The following is a 21,150-nucleotide window of genomic DNA, read 5'->3' as shown; positions in this document are numbered from 1 at the left end:
AGAAACACCTGGTATATAATAAATGATCACACTTTGCACGGAGCTCGCCAATCAACAAAATGGTTTATGAAATAAACCAGAAGATTTTACTCATACTGAAGCACACTTTCGTTCTGTTTGCAACAATAACATCATATGGCTTATGCCTTTCAGGTTATTGCCGAACTGCTGCAAGATCAAGACTGCACACCAGACGATAGTGCAAATCAAGAGTGCATGGAAAATGACATCACACCTGGAGGCTGCACACCGGACAGTCAAGAATGCACACCAAACAGCAATTCAAATCAGGACTGTGAAACAAGTCGAATGCCACTGGCAGATGCTGCTGAGGACCCTGCATCGAGCCGCCGCGGTGGCTCAGCGGTTATGGTGCTCGGCTGCTGACCCGAAAGACGCGGGTTCGATCCCGGCCGCGGCGGCTAGAATTTCTTTGGAGGAGAAATTCTAGAGGCCCGTGTACTGTGCGATGTCAGTGCACGTTAAGAACCCCAGGTGGTCGAAATTTCCGGAGCCCTCCACTACGGCGTCTCTCATAGTCTTAGTCGCTTTGGGACGTTAAACCCCACAAACCAAACCAAACCAAACCAAACCAAACCCTGCATCGAACTTTTCTAAAAGTGATGACTAGGCTGACAAGTCTGTTCAAGTTCTAATGCAGCCAATACCAGTAAAGTGTTCTGCCAGGAATACATTTATAATGACACATGTAGTCGTAAAAACTTGCCGAGTGCAGCATGGCTTCATACATTAATAATAATATTATATAATTGTGCGCCACGTGTGCTACAGCCAGCCTTGCGATTCGGCCTGCTCGGTTGCAGCACGAGGCCTTCGAGTTAGTGGAAAAAAAATCACTTGTCGCTTGATCTGAGAACAGCACAATAAAGGCGGCCGCAAACGGATGGATATATTCCTACAAGGGCTTGCAGTATGAAGCAACTCGCCTAAACAAGGATTGCAATTTACTGCCAGATTCCATCTTGGCACGCAGAACGGAAGGCGCACGTTTGTCACCTCGACAAGTTCTGCATCAAAGCGCCGCGAACTTTTGTTTTACGCGTGTGTTATTAACCGAGCCGGCACGCAGCGACCATGAAGCGATGCCAGGATAAAATTTGCGTGCAAAAAGAGCCTGATAACTTCTTGCGCATGTCAGTGGTCTGTGTGCATTACAAGCAGATTTGCGGCAGCACCCACAAGCGGCAAGACAACAATGCCGACGATCGCATCCCGCTTGCATTGCATTAGGAAAATTTCGTGGAGCAGTGCTATATTACAGTTGCTCGTTTCAAAATTAATTTATTGTATCTCTGAATGAAGTTTGGCTAGAAAAGTATGCTTACCAAAGGACATCTCCAACACGTGGAGATGCTGACACTTCGCTTTCGTTCAAGCCAAAAGCACCGCTTGCGCCAGCATCGTTGCTTCCTTGGAGCGGTTTGCTTTTTGCGATTGGTTCGTACATGTAGGGGATGACGCCAAGATCCTCCTGGTAATCTTCGATGTGTTCCATCGTGATATAAGCATCAAACCAAGAGCCCGAACCACCGCGCGCCGCGCTTCGTGTATTACATCGGCGGCGACCGAGCCGGGCCAAAGCCAACGCAAGTGTTTACGTCACGAGGCGCCCAACCAATCACAGGCGGCAACGAGGCGCGCGAGCTGGCCCGAGGCTGCTGCTGCACTTTTCGCCAAAATAAAATAGGTTTCCGCTTTCCTTTGCCTAATTTCGATGAGAAATTCGAATTCCGAGGGTGGAAAACTGTAAAGTGCATCTCTTCACTCAATTTTTTTGGGAAACCTTTCAGCATCCCTTTAACAAGTTTGCACAGAATGCAGTGTAGTTATAGTTGTGGCTTATTTCTTTTCTGAGCTGAAGACCTCCAAAATTAGCGAAGAAACATCCTTTGTACCAAGTTAGCAAAATTATAGAAGAAACAGCAAAAATTTGAACTCGCAGCTGAGGGTGTGCTACACCTAGCAATGATTTCTTTGCTTCAGATGAATTTAGCATCCTTCATGTCACAAATAGAGTGGTCTTTTTATGCTAGTTAGCACAGTAAATAATAACTGTCAAAACCGTAAGCTTGGCTAGCACCTCCTTCACCATTTCATGCAGATGATTTCACCTACAGCAATAATTTTTTTTTTCTGAATTTCTAGCATCATGTGTACCATCGAAACAGGAGTGCCATCCGGGATCCCTAAAGTGTTTATTTTACAAATTCAGGTATTTCGATGTTACAATCTTCAATGTTTGTGGAACTTTGTATAAAACTTTCCACATGCTAGTAAAATATTAGCTGTTGGTGTTTTGTGTCAAAAAGGACAGTCACAAGGACTGTCACAAAGACAAGGCAGTGACCTTAGAGAGTGACAAAAAGGTCGCAGGCATGGAAAACAATAAATACACTACAATAGAGAATGGAAAACAATAAATACACTACAATAGAGAATGATCTGTGCATACATCTTGATATACTCTAGTCATGTGAAAGCATGGTAGAATTTCTTGCTTCACCAGTTTATGCAATGCAGCACATTAGCTCCCCTGTCTGCCAACACAAATTGCGCTCCGTTAAGGGGGATAAAGCTACTTTTTTTATTTCTGGCACAATCCTGATTATTACTACTATGAAAATGTGCTTATGCAGAGTTCAAATATGAAATCAGATTTTGAATAGCTTAACTAAAATATGACAAGTTTTGTGGTTTTAATTGTGCTCTTCATTACAGGCTGTAACAATCTGTTAGAGGCGGTGATGCTGTTTTCACACTTGCCTGAGTGAAAATACATTGCTAAAGAAATATATGAAGCGAACATACAAATTGTTTGGCTGGTAATTAAGGAAAGCAACAAATTAATGCATAGAGTAAAAGCCAATAAATATAGCATTACCGCACAACTATGATACCAAACTTTTAATTGCCCAAGGCAAATAAGAAAAAAAGCCCGTAAGGCAAAGACTGTATTTGTAAAATCGCGAATGGAGATAGACAAAGTCTGTGTGTACTTACTCGGTTGCGGGAAAACGGCTGTAGTGTTGGCTGCACTGTTCACATGCAATGATGTGTCACACGAAAGGGCATGAAACAAGCTTTCAAATACTGGTGGTTGGGAGCAGTTTCGGAATTGCGATCATGTGAAGTGGAATGTCATTTCAAAGCTTACGCTTTGTTTTTCAGCCGAGTGACTCTCAAAATATTCCTTTTTTTTCTGTACTCTGTGATTGCTTTCAGCATGGATATTTTGCGGAGATATAATATGTCTTAAATATATTTAGTAGGAAAAACTGTTTTTTGAAGAATGGACTTCCTCGCAATTTTTTTAATCTTAAGACCCGCATCCCAACTTAACCGACTTTATGCCAGGCATGGTGGCTGTGCAAGTAACATGTTTTCCGGAATGGACAAAAGCGGCTGCAGTTTCCATGTAGTAAGAGGTGTGAGATTGATAATGCATTAAGTCACTACTATCACTAAATACAAGCACAGTGGAACAAACTCATTCATTTAGAATTTCCACAGTACCATACTATTTGCTCCTCAACACAAATTTTTATTACGATAATTCTGAACACTCGCAGAAAATGTAAACAAAACTGAACACTTCTTTTTCTTGCTTCTCTGTACTCCAAGGGTCCTAGTCACTAACAAAGCGAGGTAATGCTACTATTCATGTTTCATTTTCAAACCTACTCAGGCCTTCATCAATAACTTCTTGAGACATTCCATCCTTCACATATACACTTGTGACACCTAGAATGGAAGATAAATGGCAGATTAGGAGCTACAGCGCTGTACCATACCGACACCTTGGCTGTGTTATTTACCCAAGACCCCACTTTAAAATACAGCACAGCCAATGGAATGGGGAACGTACCTACGGCCTGGGGATGATGATGGTAATAATTATGATGGTGGAAAGACAATCAAGCTGACTAACTCTCTGCTAAGTGGACATACTTTTTATTTGCAAAATAACTATCCAAAACAGCCTTTCACATTTTGCCACATTACCAATTCATACTGCTGTCACACAACAATATGAGAGCTTGAAGAAAAGGCATTTTAAATACATACTAAATGGCATGCTTCAAACCTTGAATGGACGCACATAGCTCTGTCTGGCCAGAGTCCTTCAACAGTGCTAGGACTTTGGTCCACGCCTCTGGTCCATGGAAACCATGCCTGGTTGCTAAGAATTTCTCTCTTTGATCTGCCATATTTATATTTGTAACAACTTCTTGTGGTTAAGCTTCACAGTGAAAATTGTGGGTTGTAGTAGAATGACCTCTAGTTGTGCTCTCTTTGGACAGCATTATAAGCGATCGTAGCTGCTCTTTGCGGTTAGGCTTTGCACTGAATGGTGTGAGCTGTGGTAGAGTGAACTGTAGTTATGCTCCCTTTGGCTGGCATTAGAGGCCTTGACATGAGTTGTACGTGCAGGTTTAAGATGAAAGTTGCTGACTGTGCTCTCGAACACGAACATCATGCTGAAGAGAGCATTTCTTTTTATTCAGAAATTTAGTTGTACCGCCCACCAGCCTATTTTTTGTCCTATATTTACTGCTTCTAATTTTTTCAAAATGTTTTACCCCGTGTGATAATGCACATACTCATGGTCAGCACAAAATAATGCAACATCATCAGTGCTCGCTGTGTCTTTGTCTCATGTCCCCATCTACTTTCTACGCTGTTAACTTCACGATGGAAAACCAACACGTCCAAGCTGCTGTTCTGACAAAATACATCATCAGAGTGTGGCATCATATACAAGTAGATCCACCGACCATGCATCATTTCAAAGAATGTTCCGGTACTTAAAAATACAAAAAACTGATGGGAGAGCAGGCAAAAATACAAAAAACTGATGGGAGGGCAGGCACCCCTGCTAAACAGGGGGTCATGTTTAGAAAATGCTGATAATGGTGGCGCCAGTGCTATTTTTGCTATCTGTAAAGCGTCTGCAAAATATATGCGTACAAAAGAAATAAAGCTAAGTTCTGTCATTAATGGTATAACTTTGTTGTAGCTGTACATAGCACCAAGAACAGGAACTTGGAAGCATGTGACCAATAATACAACAGCACACATTTGCTGAGACGGAAGAATATTAAGAAACACATTTTCAAAGTGTTTTATGTTTTGCCTTTTTGATAAGTACTCAAGGCCATATATGTCATTTTAAATGCTGTAATGTTCAAATTTTGTACATCTTATACTCTCAAGACACATATTTCATTTGCACTAGGGCAGCATGCGTACATGACGGCAACATTTGTCTGCCAGTAATTTCTTAAAAGCAGACGAGCTGAGAAAAAAATTTATTCCTTCATCATTCCTTGTTAGTGCCACTTGACTAATTATGCATGCTTTTTAACAGTAATCCTAGCTCCTCAAAATCATAACCCATGAATGAATAGAAAAGCTGAAAAAGCCACTCTCAGACTAATCAGAAAAGATGCTATGAGTGTAACAATTTGTATGAACTATTGTTGCAGTTGCACCTTGGGTGCTGCGTTTCAAACACGACCTTACAAACTCATTGGTGAACAGCAGGCTACATGACTGGCTCTCTGGCAGTGTCATCTTAATTTCGGTCCCAATCTTTAATGGAGCACAAGGGCCATTTTCCCCACCTTGCCGGTTCCCATAATGCACTGAAGTTGCTTTATTCAGGGCTTGTCATGGATCCGATCGGAATGCATGCATTTTAGATCAAATTTTTCTGATGTACACTTCTGGTAGATGCCATTTAGTGTGAAGGGCAAGCTAGAAAAACATGAGGGATGCAAGCAGGCAAGCATAAATTACCTTAATCTTTTGTCACTCTGACCTGGCAGCCAACATACTGAAGGCCACGCTCTTATACTACACAAGCTCCTTTGGCCTGTATTGCCTCATAACATGGTGATAACCAAGCACACATAAGGGGGTGGAAAGCATGTTATATTGCGATCTCATAAACTGAATGTGAGCATGGTTTTACAGTGGCTGCATCAAACTTTGCAAGTAATGCAGGCTGAGGGGAGCAATTGCGAGGAGATATAAGCGAGGCTAACAGACTGAAAGTGAACAAGGCTGGCAGTCAGTCTGCAGTAAGGAGGATGTCGCTGCATATGCCCATGCACATGTTACCCACGGCCTGGCATCAGACACGAGAATGAGAAAAGACACGGAGGAGTACAGTGGTGAAGAATGTGGCCTTCAGTGGTTTTTTTAATGATTGATGAATTTTTTTGGCACAAGGGCCAGAGTGCCGAGTGGTCTTTTAGTGTGCTGCTCTTTAAGGGCTACTACTGGTGCTCTCCAGTAGTGTATTTTATTTGCATTTTTTTATCTTGCACTTATATGAAAATGCTTTTACATAGCCAAAAACAAGGATCGATTCCCTTCAGTGCCAATTTTATACATTTCAATCACTACCGTTATGCATGTGCCACATTATTACAGATATAATGATGTGCCTCTGTTTTTGTCAAAATAACTCTCATAATGAAACTTACTTGCCTACCCAATGATGTTACAACAAGGGTTTACTGTATCTGGAAGCCTGAAGATAGGCACTTGCTCAGGATTTTATGGCAATCATTCATTTTCTTCCAATACATTTATATAGCCAACATTTATTTGCATGCCTATCCTATAAACAACAGCAGTGGCAATAAAAAGTGTGCAGTGTCACCACATTTTCAAACTTTTTATTATATGACTGAAGTGAATGATGTCACATTCAAATGAAAGTTTGGAGTGTCCTCTTTCTGAGGAGTGCACCACTTTTCGATATTAGTTCCTAACACAAGTGATGCACTTCTACCAACAGTGCGCTGGTCTTTGCATACTGTCATAGAATAATCAGGGTGGCTGTTGTGCTGTACGTACAGTAAAGCCTGGACTTCGCACCACTGGACTTCTGCCTCTTAATCAGGGCAACTGCAGAGGTTTTAGAATTTGACAAGCTTAAATGGGTCGAATGTGGGAAACTTACAGGTAAAACATGCAAAGTCCTTTTGGGCTGGTGACGTAATCGCTGATTAAAATCACGACAGCCTTCAGGCTCCTGCACAGAGCACAACACCAAGTGGGGGCGCATGATGATGTCATCTACAATACCGGTATATTTTCAACACATAAATGCTTGCTTTGAGGGAAAAAAAAATAATGTCACCGAAGGCAAAGCCCACTGAGTGTTGTTTGGCAGCATCAACGATGCACGGCAGGGTGCAGTTGACTGCAAAGGAAATTTGAAATCTTACTGTCCATGGCGTCACACTGAGCTTCTCTGCAGTCCTCTGGTGCTGTGAGGAAAAGCCTAAAACTTAATTGCCAATGACACCACCATTTTAAATGCTAGCACAAAAAAACTTAGCATACTTTACCTACAGCCTACAGATTTGAATCACTGAATATTGTGAAATATTCAAAAAGTGGCGCAGATGCCTTTTAAGGGTACACGCTTCATATAGGACAAAGTGGTTACCGATGCAGTACACCAATGGTGGCATCAACAGCCGTCCTCATTCTTTTGTGATGGCATGCAGAGACTAATGCACAAAGTAACAAAGGTGCAACGCTGCTGATGGAGGCTATGTATTGATAACTGACATAATCCTCAGAAAGAGGCCATTGTAAAATTAGAACCTGATATCGCTCAATTCAACTGCTTAACAAAAAAAATGCCCAGGCTTAGCTTGGTTAAGCCAAGAATGCGTTGCATATTGCGCGGTCTTTTTGCGCGAGGTATTGCTTGGCGGCACTCGATTTTCTCAGCAGCTTTTCCTCCGTGACGTATGGATGGATGGATAGGAGCGCCCCCTTTGAAACGGGGCGGTGGCAACCGCCACCATGCTCAGCCGTCCTTTTTTGTTTTTCCCCCCTTTTTTTCGCTTTTTTTTCTCTCTTTTTCTTTTTTTTTCATGTGGTTTGGTGACGTCACGTCACCACGTGACGTGGCGCCACCAAACCACGTGACGTCACATCACGTGGTTTGGTGGCTGCCCAGCCGCGCCCAAGGGCTGAACTGAGTGATTGCAATATGCTACGCATAAAAGTTACATCTAGGAGGCAAAGCCTAATGAACATCCCTCATATGCTACCAAAGAGTGGCACAAAATAACCCTGTCATAAGCACAGCATTATGAGCTTGTGAATAAGATATGGTTATACAACCCTGCATGTATATCAAGATTTCACATGATAACCCAGAGACATGAAAATCAGTTACGTATTCAATTTCCTTGCCCTCTCAAAATTTCCTCGCAAAGCACACATGCAGAAAGGTCCGTCTCACTCCCATTTCTATCATGTATATTAATGGGGCTTTTCGATCATTTACTTGTCTTATCAGTTTCTGCACTTGTCACTGCTGTGGTTCAATATCAGCTCCATCATAGCAGTAACCTCCCAAACGCTCGTGCTCTTTCTCGCTGCCGTTTTCTTCTGGCTTACCTGATCTTTCTTCCCTCATCATTGCCTGACTTCCATTCCTCATGCAACTTTAATTCTAGCCTCTTGACATGATTTCTGAGTGGAGATAACAAACTACCAAGGTCAATCTACACACTATTTCATGCTAGTGCCCACCCACACTTTTGCAGACCTTTTGAAAATTAACATACAAATAGGGGCAGGAATGTGCAAGGTAATGGGGATTCCACTTCACTCCTGTTTTGTCTCTCTTCCTCCTTTCAGCTCCTCGTTTCTCTAAACTTCTGCGCATAACCCATTTGAATACTCAATGACACCATACACCTCTCTACTGGTCAGTCTCCTTTCAGTTCCACAGTATAGCTGCCCATTTCCATGCCTCTTTTTCTTGTGTCTTGCACAGCCCCCACAGTTCCCTCATTTTAGCTCTCATTACCATGCTTTTTCTCCCCTCAATGGTACCACAGTCTGTCAACACACACTCTTCCTTTCCGCTCATAACACCACTCTTTTGGGGACACGTGTAACATTGCCACATCTTTCAGGCTTCTCCCAACAAATTACATTTTTTGTTTGTTCAGCTCATCCTTTGGCTATTCTTCTTTTTTGGTGTTTTTTTTCTTTTTCATCACTTTTTCATCTTCCCCACGGTCTACTAGCACCCACAATTTTAAACAAGCTACTCACTCATTGTTGATACAGCTCCAGGAACTATATGGTACTAGTCTGCTTTCTTGCTTTAGCCCCTCCCTTGAAGACCAGAACAGCAGAAGCAGCAACCACAGTGTCATGACATTAACCACACAAGACTAATGTGCCAAGAATAACAGCCCTGCATTTGCAAGGATAGGGTCTCCCACCAAAACGTTGATCAGATTTTCTCAAGCACTTCTATATCCCTCGGCCTTACTTCCACCATGCATATGTAATGCCATATAGAAGAAGGGCCCAGTTTACAGTGCTTTTAGTTTCATATAACAAACAGTGCCTGCCTGGATGTTAGACCTTTACTGCCCGGTGGTGTGAATTCATGATATAACTTTTGCACACCATGTACTCATTACTGCATGGAGCTTAGATATAAATTTTGATGTCAACATAACCTCAACAGCTGCTGATTTCCATTCAAAATGTTTGATGTCACTTTGAGCATGCTTTGTGAAGAAAAAGGGGCGCGAACGCGCGACTTCCAGCAAGCATACAACAATTCTTTGTCTTTTATTTTCTGATAAATGCTGCTGGTAAAATATGAAGACGTTGAATGAATAAAAAATTGTTGACTGCCTCTAGGCCATTGAGTTGATTTGAGGCCTTCAATTTGGTCTTTCACATAACTCTGACTAACTGTACAAAATGGACCAAGTGTTAACTGTTGCTGACTGGCGACGTGCCAATTTCTCAAACTTCAGTGGCGCTAAAAATTTTTGATTTCGGGTTTTTAGTGCGGGTACATTAGTTAGCATAATATGGAGAATGTGGAGGCAATGATTTTTTTCGATTCCTTCATGACTTGGGCATTGAAGGGTTAAAGACCATGCAAGCAGTGGGCCTTCCTCACTAAGCAACAGCTTGATACAAGAGCGGCTTCATTCAGAGCTAAGGCTACAACAAAAGGCACGCACAAAAAATGGCAATGGGCACCAGAGAGTGCCGATGTCCATACCATGCTTTATCATCATCATCAGCCTGACTACGCCCACTGCAGGGCAAAGGCCTCTCCAATGTCTCTCCAATAAACCCTGTCCTTTGCAAGCTGCGGCCACCGTATCCCCGCAAACTTCTTAATCTCATCTGCCCACCTAACTTTCTGCTCCCCTTCTCTTGGAATCCACTCCGTTACCCCTAAGGACCAGCGGTTATCTTGCCTTCGCATTACATGCCTTGCCCAAGCACATTTCTTCCTCTTGATTCCGACTATGACATCATTAACCCGTGTTTGTTCCCACACCCACTCTGCCCGCTTCCGGTCTCTTAACATTGCACTTACCATTTTTCTTTTCATATCTCACTGTGTTATCCTTAACTTAAGCTGAACCCTTTTCGTTAGCCTCCATGTTTCTGCACCATAGGTGAGTACCGCTACCATGCTTAGTGTGATTTTACTTGTCTGAATCATAAGCAGACTTGTGCAAAAATTTCACTGCCACATGCAAGTAAATAATGGACAAAAATGCACATACCAAGCTTAGACACGTCGGTGATATTTCGCATCTCGTCATCAAAAAACAGCATTTGCTTGTAAGAAAAACCTGTTCGCTGTGCAAACCTGCAGTATAAACAATGCATAACATTAGAGATAACTAGGCAATTATTTCACAATAACCAACAGTAATTTAAAAATATAACTAAGCCAAATGTTGTGTCTTTGTGTAATGACAGATGTGAATGATTAAAAAATTAATGTATTTTTCCATGCCACAGCTACACCTGGGCTGTGAGGCATGCCACAGAGGAGCGCTCCATATTAATACTGGTCATCTGGTTTTGTTTTATGGGGTTTAATGCCCCAATGCAACTGAGGCTATGAGGGATGCCGTAGAGGAGGGTTCCGAATAATTTCGACCACCTGGGGATCTGACCGGAACATTTGATTTCTGTGGAACATTCAGACATAATTGGTCTTGGATAACAGGGTTACAGGCAGATGCTCTGTGTCTGACTAGGGCCCTGTCACCCATACACTGGTCAGCAACTGCAAGTGATGGATTAAACCGGTATACAAATGGTTGGTTGGTTGGTTCTGGGTGTTTAACGTCCCAAAGCAATTCAGGCTATGAGAGACGCCGTAGTGAAGGGCTCCGGAAATTTCGACCACCTGGGGTTCTTTAACGTGCACTGGCATCGCACAGTACACGGGTCTCTAGAATTTCGCCTCCATCGAAATTCAGCCGCCTCGGCCGGGATTGAACCCCCGTCTTTCGGGTCAGCAGCCGAGTGCCATAACCACTGAGCCACCGCGGCGGGGCGGTATACAAATGGTAATGTAAATAAAAAGTTTTAAAAAACACCAACGCAAGTTCGCCAGTTCTGAACATGTATACATTTTGGGCATGTATGGAAGAAGACAGAAAATACTCATAACATTGAACATGAACAAGACAGCATGTAATTTTTTAAGGCTTTTTAAAGCTTCCAGAGATAGAAAGAAACCCTCTAATGAAAAACAGAATTTAGCTGGCGATGGAAAAATTACTGGCATCTCCCGGGCGATCTTAATTGCTGTATGATATCTAGGAAAGGTGGGTGGGTGTTCAGAAAGTTAGGGATTAAGTACATCATTGTTTGGGTACCATAACTTGTTCTCACAGTGGGAAGTTTGAAGAAGCTTTGTCTCATGTTGTACAGCGTATCAATGGGCAAGCGAAAGTTGGATATTCTAGATGAATCTCGTATCGTTTGATTTCTAATATGTGTGATAAGAAGATTCAGCTCATATAACTGGTTAACTTTAAGCATGTTGTGCCCTTCAAACACCCGGGCCTTGTGATCCAGCCACTCAAGGTTTTCAATGCGGCGCATGGCTCGTTTCTGGAGAATAACCAGTGTGTCAATGTTAAGTCTTAGTGGTAGAGCCCCAGACTAATAAGCAGTAGTTAAGTTGAGACTGGATAAGGGCAAAGCACAACTGTTGCTTTAACCAAACAGGGATTAAGTGCCTAATTTTGTGCAGCATGCCAACAGATCGAGATGCACTCACATGTATCCTGTTTATGTGAGGCGTCCAGCTCAAGTGCTTCTTGAAGTGAACACCCAACAACTTAAATGAGCACACCCTGTCTATTACAGTGCCATTAAATTTAATATTGATTAATGACACATCAGGTTTATTTCTAGGCTTAAAAATGACTTACTTCATTTTACTAACATTTAGCTGTAGTCGATTTGCACTCAACTAAGACAATAATGCGTTCCACCACGTATTAGCCCAGCATGCAAGAGCGTCCAAATTATTGCCCGAGAAAAACAAAGTGGTGTCGTCAGCACTGATAATAATGTCTGGGGTGAGTAGAATATGTACAGTGTCATTAATATAGATAATAAAAAGCAACAGCCCCAAGACGGAGCCCTGTTGAATGCCATATGTTATCTATTTAAGATGAGAACGAAAACCAGTGAGGCATGTGTACTGGAATCTTCAGGATAAATAGCTGCGGATCAGCTGGAGCGCTACGCCTCGAATGCCATAAAACAGGAGTTTCTGGAACAGAATATGATGCTTAATTGAATCGAAGGCCTTCCTGAAATCTAAAAACAATCCGATAGTAAAAAGTTTATGCTCAAAATTATTCTGCAGTTTTTCTTTAACATTTGGTAATGCCATTTCAGTGAATTTTTTTTGCACGAAAACCATACTGCTCTATAGCGAAGACTTTATTTTCTTCAAGGAACCTAACTAATAGCGTTTTCAGGAGATGCTGTAAAACTTTTGAGAGCACAGATAGAGAGATAGAACTGCTGCTTAATCTTCATGGTAGCCAGGACAGGACACAATATTTCGTGACATTTATGCATGGTTTCACGTCAGTGTCCTTATATGCAGCGGCGAGACCTACTCAACCAACTAACTGAACTGCCTCAGGCGGGTGACAACAGTGGACAGCACTATGCTAGCAGACGTTTGGCAAGGATGTAGAGGCCCTTGGTCTGCAGAGCCGGGTAAGATATCAGAGCAATACCTCAAAAAGCACAACTTCGATACTAAATCCAACGGTACGATTGTCCAGCCAAGTCCTTGACTTGTGTTTTGTTAGTTTTATCCTTTGACTGAGTGTACCTCCTATTCAATAGCCAGCTAGATGTGCTGTGCATGCTACGGATACTGACCTTTTTTGGTTAAAACCAAGTTTATAAAATAGAATTCAGTGTACTTTTATAGTTTCTTTTTCAGTTAAGAGACTAAAGATGACTTCATGCATCAGCTGTAAGCTTCTGAGAAGTGAGGTTTAGGATCTCTAGTCCAGGTTCATGGCATTTCACACGTATTTTGCAAATTCTTTTTTTATCCGATGACTATATAAATGTTTTAAATATAAAATGGCACTGAAAGTTTCTTTACAGCCCTTGAGCCACTAGCACTGTCAGTACTACCACAGTGAAATAAGAATTAACCAGTGGCTTCTGCTCTTTCACAGTTGCACAAAGCTGAAAATTGTTTTTTACATATTATGACCAACACCTACTTCCTAGTTCAGCTACAAAATTCACAACTCAAAAAATAAAAAGTAAGATAGAAAGTTGCAATACTTGTTGAAGTGGGTTACTTTGCGGCCAGGGTAAATTTCCTGATAAGGAAAGTACTTGTTCCAGTCTAGTATGGTCAGAAGCTGCCTTGCTGCGTCTGGATCATCAGTCCTATGAAAAGAAGACAGTTTCGTGAGCCTTGCCACTAAATACAGTGGCCTTTGTAGATGCATTTTCAGGTTAGCTACTAAAGATGGTACCAAAAGTTAGGGACCATCTCAACGACACCTTAATGAAAGAAGTACGATAACGTTTACGTTGTCAGTTTTGTCGTCTATGTTGAAATTCTGAAGTCGTTCCTACGATTAACTATTGTAACCTTCACCATGTCCGCTTTATGTAGACACAAATACAAACCACTTCACAGAGACACCGACATGCAACCTTTCTATCTGTGAGCCCCCGGAAGATGGACGCTTGGTGGCCCACTGCCGCACATATACCATCGTTTTTCTCCAAGAACTGCTTGAAAGCAGAGGTCTCTTCGATTTGGCTGCACTTACTGCACCTACTGCACCAGTTCAAGGAGTGCAGCACTTTCGCATTCGTTTGGCCAGTGCAGCGTGTACCTGCTGCACTCCCATCTTTGTTTTTCAAGAGCGCCAGCCCAGTGCAGCACGAGTTCTTGACTGGCTTGCACTGTCGGAAATGAAAGCGCAGCGGTAGTGCAGCAGTACGGCGGGCCCCATGAGTAGGTCGGAGAAGATTTGACCATAGTTTAAAAGTTGACGAATACAGCACGGTCAGAACATGGACAAGACTGACACAAACACAGGCGCTGTGTTTGTGTCAATCTATCTTGTCCATGTTCCGACCACGCTGTAGTCGTCAATATGTGTAACCAACAAGCCAGCCACTACATATTAAGCTAGTTTAAAAGAAATGATGACTATTCATTCTTGAAAGGAGGAGGTGGGTAACTTCGTGGCATCAGAACTGTAAACCTAAGCGATCAAGTCGAGCCCCATGAGCAGCATTTCAGCGCATATTCATAAATCATCTGTGCGTATACATGTAACAGCTCTTTCTCTACATGTAAAACAACAATTTTCTGGGGCTGGCTTATGGCAACCATCATTGCGATTTGCTGCATGAAAATTCTTCAAGTTGTTTGAGATTTTGGCAGTTGTTCATGTCGACAGCACGCAGCTGGTTGTAATCTGGTGGCGACATCAAGACTAGAAGACACCAAAGCTAGCAGCTAGTGCGAAGCTGCACTTGGAACTGATGCTGCACGTTCGTGGCACCGCCGCAAGAACTTCACAGAACTAGTGCAGCCAGTGCAACCAAATCGAAGAGACGTGAGATTTTCCCACCATTTTCACATCAAACCACCTTTTCCTGCCAAAACTGCAAATCCACCCACTATGCCAACTTAACCCATGTCAGGTGGGCCTACCGCCAAACTTTGAGGGGTGGGCCAACTGCTAAATTTTGGGGGTGGGTGAACTACCAAATTCTCGGGGTGGGCCAACTACCAAATTTTGGGGCTAGGCTAAATGGTAAATTTTGTGGCTGGGCCAACTGGCAAATTTTCTGATGGGCCAACTGCTAAATTTTGGGGAGTCCTCCAGAATTTCAAATTTGATGGTGCTCTTTGATTGATTCCTTTGGGTTTCTCCCAATTGACCAATAAGAGAATTTCATTACGGAGAAGCCGTGTCATTTTTGGAAGATGACAACTTAAATGCTACCGCATTAATAATCCTAAACTAGTTGGCGAATACAATCATATAAGAAATCTCATGTGCTGCTTACCTCGACGCTACTCCCATTTGATAATTTTGAGATTTGAGGTTTTGCAGCATTGCTGGTACATCTGGATACACATCAACCTTTCGCCCATGCCGGTCAACAATTTTACCTCTGCAGAGAACATTAAGTTAGAGGCTGGAACTCCAAATGCACAGCATGCAATGCAAACAAGACATGCACAATGTCATGACACTGTGCCTTGGTCATATGCATGAGTTTCCTGGTGAATAAATACATGACAATTTAACAAATCACAGCACATTGCTGAGTGAGCAGCAGACCCTCTACAAAAAAAGAAAGGAAAGAATGCAAGATATCCTCCATTCTGAGCACTTCAACTGTTCCAGGATGGCAACTTGGGATAAGATGCACAGTGTGTTATATGCTATTTTAACACTAGGCGTGCAAATTTTCAGGGAAAAAAAATTCTCTATGCTTTCAATAGTTTCAATGACTGCTGACTTCTTTCACATGTATGCCATAAGTTCCTGCCCATGTCTCTTCAAAAGCTTAATGAGAGTCTTGGTTCTGGCAAACTTGATGCCATAGGTAGCACAAGAGCGTACTTGCAAAGCTGCCGCCCTCACTGCTTGATCACATTTCAAGTGGCACTTGCAGTAATACAGGACGTTCTATGTCCACCGTTATGGACAAGGGTGGTGCTGGTGAATGTTCTCGGGTTTACACTATACGCAAAATAAATACCTCTGAAAGTAGAAGGTTGAACTGCTGCTGTCATGGCTCAGATGGTAGAGCACCATATGCGACAAATGATGGTTGTGGGTTCAGGTCCTACTGTAGTCATGTTGTTGTTTTTTTCCTATTCTTTCTAATAAATTACCCTTCACGCATAATATGATCATGCTACTAATTTCCCATTGATGAACACCACAAATAAAAAGAAAAATTCCCTAAAGCAGAATATGATGAAGAAGCTGACACTTCACCCCAGTAAAAAAAAAAAAAAAAAGAAAAAAAAACACACTATCAGTCTGCCCTTCTCTGCACGAAGTGAAGCCTCCCATCATGAATTTGTGCCGAGACAACAACATATCTCAAATGAAGCAACTTCACTGTAATGGGTGTTTCCAGTACTTTATGGTTCACTGGGGTTTAACATCCCAAAGCGACTCGCGCTATGAGGGATGCCGTAGTGAAGGGTTCCGGAAACTTCGACCACCTGGGGTTTTTTAATGTGCACTGACATCGCATAGTACACGGGCCACTTCGACCGCTGTGGCCAGGATCGAACCCGTGTCTTTCGGGTCAGCAGCCTTGCAGTACTTCAGGTTTCAAAGCTAGATTGCCAGAGGTATGCCACTGTATCCATTTGAGCTTGGGGGCGTGTTGTGGCAAAAACTACAAGTTACAAAGGGAATGTAACGTCAATAAGATGCACTGCTATAACTAAATCACCTTGACATATGAAAATTAAAATTAGGTAGCACAATGCACTTGTATCAGACTTTATTTGAACTACAGCTTCACCTGAAAGCGCCACACATCCTAACCTCTGCAAAGTTGAATGTCAGTGCAATCAGGCATGCCATTGTACTCTCTTAGAGGAGTATATACACCTGATTTTTGGGTGTGTTTTTTTCTTTATAATGATGCATAAGGGATTGGTGTACGTGGATTACCACGTGCTATTTGCCTACAGCCGCTAAATAAAATAATTTGTAATCTAATTTCTCTCTCATGCTGTTTCGGTTTTGACTTCAATAGCTGAACCATGACTGTGATGTCAAAGTTGCATATAGGCCACGCGAAGCATGCAAAAACTGCAATATAATTGCTGCTTTGTTGTTTTAATTCACTACAACGCTAAAGCCAGCCTACCTCAATAGCTGGAATGACAACGAATGAAGAAGCAGTGATTATATTGCAGTTTTTTCATGCCTCATGTGATCTTTGACGTCACAGAGCAGTTGAAACCGAAACAGCACGAGAAAAAAATTCAATAAATTACTAAGTGGTCATAGGCAAATACCACATGGTGATCCATGTATAGCAATGTCTTGCACATCACTGCAAAGAAGAAAACATGCCACCAAAATTATGTGTCTATACTCCTTCAAAGTTCTGTTCCAACTGTACTCTTGCAAGCTAAACACATTGCCAAGACTATGCATTCATGCTGGTTCACAAAAAATGACTATGGAGAGAGAGAAAGGAATTTTAATGAGGGAAAGGTGGAGAGGTCGAATGGAACTACACTGCAGTATAGGATGAAAAAAAAATGCAGCACAGTGCTGTGTTTCCATACAGAAAGTTAATTTTATGACCGACTTTTATATTCTAGCGCTTTTAGGGCAACATGAAGACCTGCAGTAGACTTTAAGGGCAACAGCACCCCTTTTTCGTCCACGGGTTTCACACTGTTGGTCTTAAAATGTATCCCCAACTCACCTGTTTAACTTTAGTGTTGATCTGCAGTAGACACTTCTGTTGACTTTAGATTGCCTTGGTACAGCTACTATTTTTAAGTGCTTAGCAACATAGCAGATTGTCAAAAAATAGAGCATGCCATGAAATTGTTGGGTGCTGAAGATTCATTTGACATGAAATAGGAATATGTGAAAACATCTGCAGGAGCCAAGCTGATACGATGAATGTTTGTATTGTATATCTGAGAAACAAAGAGTGTAAAAGGGATGCACACACAAGAATAGGAAAAGGACAGACACAGACTCACAGCTAACTTCAGGACAAAACATAAAATACACTGTCGACAATCCACAAAACCCAATGCGTATTTTTCCAAAATAAATTTCTTTAGAGTCTGTGCCAGGCCTGTTCCCTTTTTGGCTGTTCCTCAAGTGCAGTTTCATTTCATTTCTCTAAGTGAAAGCAGCAATGTAACATGCAACTACTTACCTCTCTTTCTTAAACGGAGGCGACACATGTGTATCCACGTAGAAAGGCCACAAGGTGTAGTCTTTAGGGATAAAAATAAATTTTAACACACACACTGGCATCAACATTTTATCAGCATCTACTATTTTAAATCTATCAGCCAAATTCTGCACGCACTGGTTTTTGCGAGTGATCCCTTCACTGGATTTCATACTAGAGAATGAATCCTTATGTGTACAATGTACCAAAATATCACGCAATGTAAAAATAGAAACAACCTAAGAAAAAAAATCTTGCGACTCGGATCTGGGTCAACCTTTTGACGGGTGTCAATAAATGTTATTTCTCTCTCTCTCTCTGCCCGGTACCACATTCACATACACTTTGGTAGAATCAAGTCATTATGCACTTGCTTGCTGTCGAAATTGTTTGTGGTCTAGAAATCTACAACCTTTATTCACAATGTCGGTGGCTGTAGAGTAGCACACTGCATGGGCTTACCCAGAAGTCCAGGCTAGGCTGGCCTTCCAGCAGGCCTGGACCTGTTGTTTTTGTAACTTATATTTGTATATTTACAGATTTGTGCCCCTCATCAGTTACAGTAGTTAAGAGAACACGATATTACTGGCATACTTCAAGACAGGATGTCCACTTCAGTGAAAGGAAGGACCCTCTCTTATGCATGTGGTTTCTATTTTTATATGGTTTCATTTTATTCAATACAGACAAATTAGAATCATTTAGCTAGAAATTTCATAAAACATGCTAAATAATTAACCAATGAATATTCACAAATACACTCGCATGATGCTCCACCTGGCCAGATAACCCAAACTGACAAGCAGTGTTCTATAGCCATTATTTGCACTTTTATAAAAGATCTGTATTGAATAAAATGGAACACTATATGCACACAATGCAATCTTCTCAAAACACACAACAATCAGCTGGGGCCACCCTGCAAACAGAAAGCCTGCTGCAAGTGGAATGCTGGCAGTTTGTGTATGCTGGTTATAGGCCGAGAGGGGGGCCTGAGTCCCACTATGCCCCCTGTGACTTACTGTCCTGGCATACATAGCTACAGCAATGATTATCATCAATTGGCATACATGCGATGTATACAGGAGCTCAATGGCCATGGGTCGTGCATTAAAAATGATCATTTAATGATGTATTTCACGACAGTTAAACGCACCTGGTGAAATTCCCGACGCACAGTGGCAGCAGTCAAAATTTTGCAACGTGACATACTTGCAGAAAATGCACCGATGAAGACACCTTTGGTATTGACTTTTCTTTACTGAAGCTTGCTAAACCTTTTATGCGAAGAAAATCTCCACAAACTGCAGTGTGTCATACTGTCCTTTGCATTCATCTCTTCAGGCCCTGTGTCAGTATTCACTATGAACTAGCTAACATAAAAGTTTCATACTGCATTCTGGAACAAAAGAAGGTGAGGAAACTTCTCTATATGCTACAAATCCTAAATGTTTGACAACAATTACTGTAAAAATCCCAAGTCACTGCTTTAATCATGAGAGCCTAAACAATTAGCCAGTAAATTCATCAAACATCTTTTTGTTTCTTGGAACCACTACCACTTGTTAATTTACGACAAAGCTGAAAGGAACAAGCTTCATTCAACACTCCAGTCTGGCATGTACGGCAACCCTTCCAATGCTCTGCACTTTACTTAGAGGCACTGGTAATAAGAGCACCCAGCTTCAGTAGATTGTCCAACTCAGAAAGAGCAATGAGCCTATAACTTTTCCATTCCAAACTGACTGCTGTAGTGCAGTAATTTGTGGCCCTTAGCACCGTGAAATTAGACCTCCTTTTGGCCAAGAAAGGCCCAACATCTTTGCAGCAAAAGGAATGAGCACTCCTTTCTGACATTTTGTACTGCTCTGCTTATGTAAGTACTTGTATACATAACGTTGCATTATGTAGAAGTCAGCAATGAGCCATGCACTACAGCATTCTTTTTTGAATTTTCACTACAGTTCCTACATACGATACATAGAAGACTATGTTTATTCAGTAGCTACGAAAATGACTTTTACTTCATGACTAACAGAAAACAAATGCAAGCATAAACACTGATAACCACTGTTTACAGGGCAGCATATGACACACAAACGGTTTTCTCCCTGATCTACCCTGCTCTAAACTTTAGCCAGTCTTGAGTCACAGCGCAGTGCGTTTTCTCTGTCGTATGCATCGAAGAAATCGCAAAGCATATTATACACTTGCCGTTGTCAGATGAGAAGGAGGATTGGCAGCCGAAAGTACCTCTCCCCAGGTTCACACGGTTTTCATATCGGCAGGCAATGAGAGAAGTGGATGCGACGCGGACGGACTCACCCCAACCCCCGCCGCGATAACAGAATGAACGCAATTTTTTTTTTTTTTACTTTGCTCACTGTATTTTTAGGCTGCTCTCTCTACGATCAGAAAACACAAAAGCAAAGTTAACACAGTCAAAAGCGCCAGGTAAAATACGTCAGAACGTAGAGCCGGGCCGAATCGCGCAGTGATCGAACCGTGTTATGACAAGCCTGCTAGGATTCCAAACTTCACCGACGCAGCAGAGAATGCACAAGACGAGCAGTGGCCTGCACTTACCAAGATCAAACACAATAAGTTTCGGACGCTTAGCGTCAGTACGGCACATGGTATCGATACTAGCGCTGGCACCGGGTCGCCTCGCCAGCCTCGCCTCTGCGCCGCTAGAGCAGCCCTACGGGCCTATGGGCCTACAGCACCCACGGCAAGGTCCCACGGTACGTTGTCGATTGGCGGGTTGTACAAAGTTGCCTGTAGGGTATGTATGGCGGGTGTAGGAAGAAAAGTCCCCGGAAAAAA

At 42.2% G+C, this 21,150-nt stretch overlaps 3 protein-coding genes across 7 annotated transcripts in view; 1 reads left to right on the top strand and 2 right to left on the bottom strand.

Moving 5' to 3' along the window:
* LOC149351481 (uncharacterized protein KIAA1143 homolog) overlaps nt 1-1,588 on the bottom strand; it is a 19,631-nt gene extending 18,043 nt beyond the window's left edge. Inside the window, exon 1 of the mRNA XM_089580842.1 lies at nt 1,347-1,588. Coding sequence (XP_089436968.1) covers nt 1,347-1,356 — 10 coding nt within the window. The 5' untranslated portion in view covers nt 1,357-1,588. The remainder of the gene's footprint in view (nt 1-1,346) is intronic.
* Nucleotides 1-11,361, top strand: part of LOC149351480 (uncharacterized) — a 12,319-nt gene extending 958 nt beyond the window's left edge. The window contains exon 2 of the mRNA XM_089580846.1: nt 154-11,361. Within this exon, the coding sequence (XP_089436972.1) occupies nt 154-387 (234 nt within the window). The 3' untranslated portion in view covers nt 388-11,361. The remainder of the gene's footprint in view (nt 1-153) is intronic.
* On the bottom strand, nt 3,542-21,150 carry LOC149351479 (magnesium-dependent phosphatase 1-like). Of its 5 annotated transcripts, none has more exons than XR_016290601.1 (7): nt 20,911-21,101; nt 18,307-18,367; nt 15,433-15,540; nt 13,678-13,785; nt 10,614-10,699; nt 9,121-9,183; nt 3,542-3,762 (listed from the first exon to the last, which is right to left on the bottom strand). XR_016290601.1 is itself a non-coding variant. In XM_089580833.1 (6 exons), the coding sequence occupies exons 1-6, from the start codon at nt 20,957-20,959 to the stop codon at nt 3,680-3,682; spliced, it is 495 nt and encodes a 164-aa protein (XP_089436959.1). In that variant the 5' UTR covers nt 20,960-21,091; the 3' UTR covers nt 3,542-3,679. The 5 variants fall into 5 exon arrangements, 3 of the variants coding, with proteins under 3 accessions (XP_089436959.1, XP_089436958.1, XP_089436960.1); XR_016290602.1 differs by lacking the exon at nt 9,121-9,183 and adding an exon at nt 6,995-7,066 and having other exon boundaries at nt 20,911-21,100; XM_089580833.1 differs by lacking the exon at nt 9,121-9,183 and having other exon boundaries at nt 20,911-21,091.

The sequence above is a fragment of the Amblyomma mixtum genome, chromosome 3 (genome assembly GCF_055824585.1).
Source record: "Amblyomma mixtum isolate Tamu chromosome 3, ASM5582458v1, whole genome shotgun sequence".
NCBI classification, from domain to species: Eukaryota; Metazoa; Arthropoda; class Arachnida; order Ixodida; family Ixodidae; genus Amblyomma; species Amblyomma mixtum.
This window is presented reverse-complemented; position numbering and strand designations above follow the sequence as displayed.